This window comes from Lepidothrix coronata, unplaced genomic scaffold (genome assembly GCF_001604755.1).
Source record: "Lepidothrix coronata isolate B3197 unplaced genomic scaffold, Lepidothrix_coronata-1.0 Scaffold432, whole genome shotgun sequence".
Taxonomy (NCBI): Eukaryota; Metazoa; Chordata; class Aves; order Passeriformes; family Pipridae; genus Lepidothrix; species Lepidothrix coronata.
The window spans coordinates 2,261-6,764 of record NW_016690612.1 but is presented as its reverse complement, the minus strand read 5'-3'; the positions used below and the strand labels follow the sequence as shown (position 1 = coordinate 6,764).

At 50.4% G+C, this 4,504-nt stretch overlaps 1 protein-coding gene across 1 annotated transcript in view; it reads right to left on the bottom strand.

Annotated features, from left to right (window-relative positions):
* The window catches only part of LOC108509910 (dephospho-CoA kinase domain-containing protein-like), an 8,200-nt gene extending 4,857 nt beyond the window's left edge, over positions 1–3,343 (bottom strand). Inside the window, 2 exon segments of the mRNA XM_017839525.1 lie at positions 3,227–3,263; positions 3,266–3,343. Coding sequence (XP_017695014.1) covers positions 3,227–3,263; positions 3,266–3,343 — 115 coding nt within the window.
* Between the last annotated feature and the right edge of the window lie 1,161 nt (positions 3,344–4,504).

Sequence of the window (4,504 nt, the reverse complement as noted above, 5' to 3'; positions counted from 1 at the left end):
TTTGTGTAAGAACCTCTTATTTAACTTCAGTCCTAATCATATGGCTAGTCAGAGTTAGTCTTGAAATAACTAAAACTTCATCAGTTTTCATTAGAGTGGAATTACTCATGGTGGGAATTTGAAGAATTCATATACCATTCAGAATAAGGATTCACTATGGTTCAACAGAATCACGTTACACATCTCTAAAATCTTGACACCGGCAGAAAGTATTTTTAAGTTTACACAGTCACACATTCATGTAGCTTTTCTCTTTCACACAGTCTCTCTTTAGTCATTCATTGGTGGCCACCACAGTCACTCTTCACTCACACACACATTTGCAAGTAGTCATTGGCTGTGCACTTCTTATCAGTTTCATAATTCAAAGGAAATTTATGGCATAGCTGCCATCAGCAATCTGCAAATCCTGCATAATTCTCCATGTAAAAGACAAATACAGCAAGAAAGAACAGAATATTATCCTGGAAATCTTCAACCCTTCTCATAGAGCAATGATATTCTGTCATAAAGGCAATAAAACTACTTCTGCAGGGGGCAGAACTATATCCCCTTTTGTCTCATCGTTCTGTCTCCAAATCTTCTACCTGCACCCTGCCCCTGGGGGAAACAGCCAGATTTCATGTAAGAGATGCACAGTAGCAAACTATAGGAAATTCTTAATAACCTTCTGTAATCTCTTTTCCCTTTTTTCCGTGTTTTACCATCTTTACCTCCCCCACACCCCCCATTGCTGAAGGACGAAGGAGGGGGAGGAGGGGTCGGGCTCACTCAGAGAAAATCAGCAAAAGGAACTTAACTTAAATCACAGGGTTTGCTTGAGAAAAGACAAAAACATAGGAGAGGGAGAGAACAGCTACAAACAGGCACGCTTCAGAGATTGGTGTAACGGGGAAAAAGACAAACAGCTTTCCCCCCTCCCCCAGCTGCACCCCCCAAAGCCTTTGCTACTGTCATTAACTCGCCACTCTAGGAAAAGGAGCGGCAGGGGAACGCACACCCCCTGGGACCATGGCTGTCAGCAGTGCAGGGGAAACAGAGCCCCCCCCCCGCCGCTCACCGCGCCCGGGGCCGCCGGCGTGCACGCGCGCGGGCGCGTCCGCTCAGCACGGCGGCGCAAGCACCCAGCGCCGTGAACACAGCCACAAATGCGCGGCGCAGTCCTGCAGCACAGTTCAGATGAAAAGCTGGAAATGTCTTAAGGTGGAACTCAGTCATAGTTCATCCCTGATCCATCAACAGTACTTTCACGCCGCAAGTGTCGTCTCCGATCGTCCTGGATATGCGCTGCCGAGATGTTAGCACCGCGTTCATGTTGGCGGGGCCGCTCGATTGTCCCCGGCCCTGCTCCGAGATCTCTGGTCCCGCTCCGGCTCCCTTCAACTCCGCTCGACTCCCTTTTTGCACGATTTCCCCGTATGATGGTATCTAGTAGCATTCTAATGTCCTCAGACTGTGCTTTAATGCCTTTTACTGTTCCAGATAACAATCGCCAAGTTGTGAGGAGGGAAGCAGCAACTTTTTCTCCCTTATAGGCAGCAGTAAAGAGCTTATCACTAAGTTCTTTCCAAGTAGAGATACTAAANTTTGCTAATTCACCTTCAGTTGGCTGGTTGACTTGCTCGGTCTTTGCCCCTTTTTGTCCTTCTCCCTTCTCCCTCCCCCTCTTCCCTTTTTGGGGAACTGTTTGGGATTTCTGGAGTTGTGGTGTATAGTATTCTCATTGTATATATCTGTCCCATACGTAAAACATATATATATATATATATTTTTTTTTTTTTTTTGCTATAGCTTTGGCTGCTTAAGTCGTTTTTTTTTCCTCTTCCCTCTCTGGGAAGCAAGTCCTTGTTGTCGAGTTTCGGGGACTTGGCGGGAAGCCAGCTCGAAACTTGCACACCAACAAAAGAGATGCAGCAATAAAATCATAATTAAGCTCCAGCTGAGGGTAACCACAGTGAAGGAGAGAGCAGATAATCATCTCTCCCAAATCCAGGAACATTGCCACAGGTTGTAACCTCAGGCCAACCTCATAAAAGTCTTTAAGACCAATTTCTTCCTCCCGTGGAATATCACATGGAGGCAGTTTTGGGATGTGTGAAATCCATATAGGAAACAAATACGTATAAAAAAGGAATTGGAGGAAAATAAAGTGATTGGTAGAGAACTGACACAGAGTATCTGTAGTGTTTTCCTACCGTCTCCAAGGGCTTTTAGCACTTCCAGCAAATTTCCTGCACCTCGAGGGGAATTACAGTGCAATAAAATGTTAAAGCATCACAGCTTTGAGTGGCTACACAGTAAGTTCTTCACCAAACAGAAAAGTTCTGGCACTTCAAAACGACACCATTGCACCACAGCTCAGCTGCAGCCCCTGGACCTGCCATATGCAGGATCCACAGAATCCCAGAATCCCAGGTTTGGGTGGGAAGGGACCTTAAAGACCACCCTGTGGGCAGGGACACCTTCCACTATCCCAGGTTGCTCCAAGCCCTATTCAGCCTGACCCAGGACACTTCCAGGGATGGGGCAGCCACAGCTCCCCTTGCCAAGCTCTCTGTTCCCCTTGTTATCCCTGTGGGATGGAGGGGTTAACACCTCACAGCTAATCAGGGAGAGCAGTGTCTGCTCCAGTCCTGCTGAGGCAACAGACCTGGAATTCTGGCTCTTCCCTCTAGCCCAGGCAGCACATTTGAGAGCAGCAAGAGGCAGGTGTGCAGTGCAGGAGCGTGGACCAAATTCCCTGACCTGGGATCTCTGGAGCCGCTTGTTTTTTTGGGGCACATAAATTTTGAGGTCTGATCTCTCAGTGTCACCAAGAAAACAACATCCAGCACAGAGGGACATTCTCATTTCAAGGCTCTATGATCCCACCCCACATAACTGGGTGACAGGATGGGTGTCCTGGATGTCAGGGGGACACTGGATTAGCCAAGGGAACCACATTAATTTTGCCCAGAGTTGGCTTTCAAAGCTGGGAAACATCACACTCCAGGAGAGAGAGACTCAGGGCATGATCTCTCCATGGTGTTTCTTAGGACACGATCTTCTTTTTTTTGTTATAAAAATTATATCCTAGTTCCAATTCCCCCTCCCCCGGAGGCAGCTCCACAGCCTCACGGAGTGGGTTTGGATGTACCCAGAGCACCCTCTGCCGTCAGCACCTCCCGGCAGCGATCCCAGTTGTCAGGGGAACCTCAGGGACCAGGATCAGCCACGGAAAACTCACCCTCCCTGGCAATAAGGTCGGTGTCGATCACGGCACGGCACAGCCCAGCTCCCACAGCACGGCCACCACCGTGCTCTTCCCCGATGCAATCCCACCCGAGAGTCCCACCAGGAACATCGTGCTCTGAAAGGGGAAAGAAAGGAGCTGGAAAATGTGCCAGGACAGGGCTCTTTTTTTATGCTGGGCACAGCAAGTATTTAGCCCAAAAGAGGTGGCTTCATTCGAAGTTCATTCTCTCTGGGTATTACTGAGACATTGGCAGGATTTTGGCACCCTCTGGGCTGGGAATTCCTGTTTCACAGGCTGCAGGATAGTGCTGGGTTAAACGAGGCTTCCCTGGACCCCCCTAACTCTGGATGTGCCACTTGAGCCAGCCCTCAGTTCCTCCAGCTGGTTTATCTGCAGCTGCAGCAACTCGTTCCCCTTTAGCACCTGCACCCACCAAACCACAGTCTCACCTACAGCACCATAAACCATGGAATCATGGAGTGGTTTGGGTTGGAAGGGACATTAAAGCCCATCCATTCCCACCCCCTGCCATGGGCAGGGACACCTTCCACTAGCCCAGGTTGTTCAAGCCATCCAACCTGGCCTTGGACACCTCAGGGATCCAGGGGCAGTCACTGCTTCTCTGGAAAATCCATTCCAGCCCCTCTCCACCCTCACAGGGATAATTCCTTCCCAATATCCCATCTATCCCTGCCCTCTGTCAGTGTGAAGCCATTCCCACTTGCCCTGTCCCTCCCTCCCTTGTCCCAAGTCCCTCTCCAGCTCTTCTGGACCTCCTTTAGGCCCTGGAAGGGGCTTTCAGGTCTCCCTGGAGCCTTCTCTGCTCCAGGTGAACCCCTCCAGCTCTCCCGGCCTGGCTCCAGAGCAGAGGGGCTTCAGCCCTGGGAGCATCTCCATGGCCTCCCCTGGACCTGCTCAGAGAAATCAGAGGAAATTTCTGGTAGGGTTGGTGAGGGTGACAGTGACAGGGTCAGTGACAAAGAGGAAGAATTCAGGAAACATCTCAGTGTGGGAGAACACAAGCACTGGGAGGGAGAGCCCTGCTCGATCCTGCAGCCAGGTAGGGGAGATCAGCCACCTCTTACATAATGGGGACACAGAGCCCACAAGGCACTCAGTGCATCCCATTCCCACACTGCCTGGCATCCCAAGGGGCATGGAAATCACAGCTCTGAGCAGCAAACTGGTGTTTGTGAGCTGGCAAACACAGCCTTGGACACAGATCCTGTGCCTGCCCACGGCCCTGAGGCCGGGGGGGCTGGTGACCTC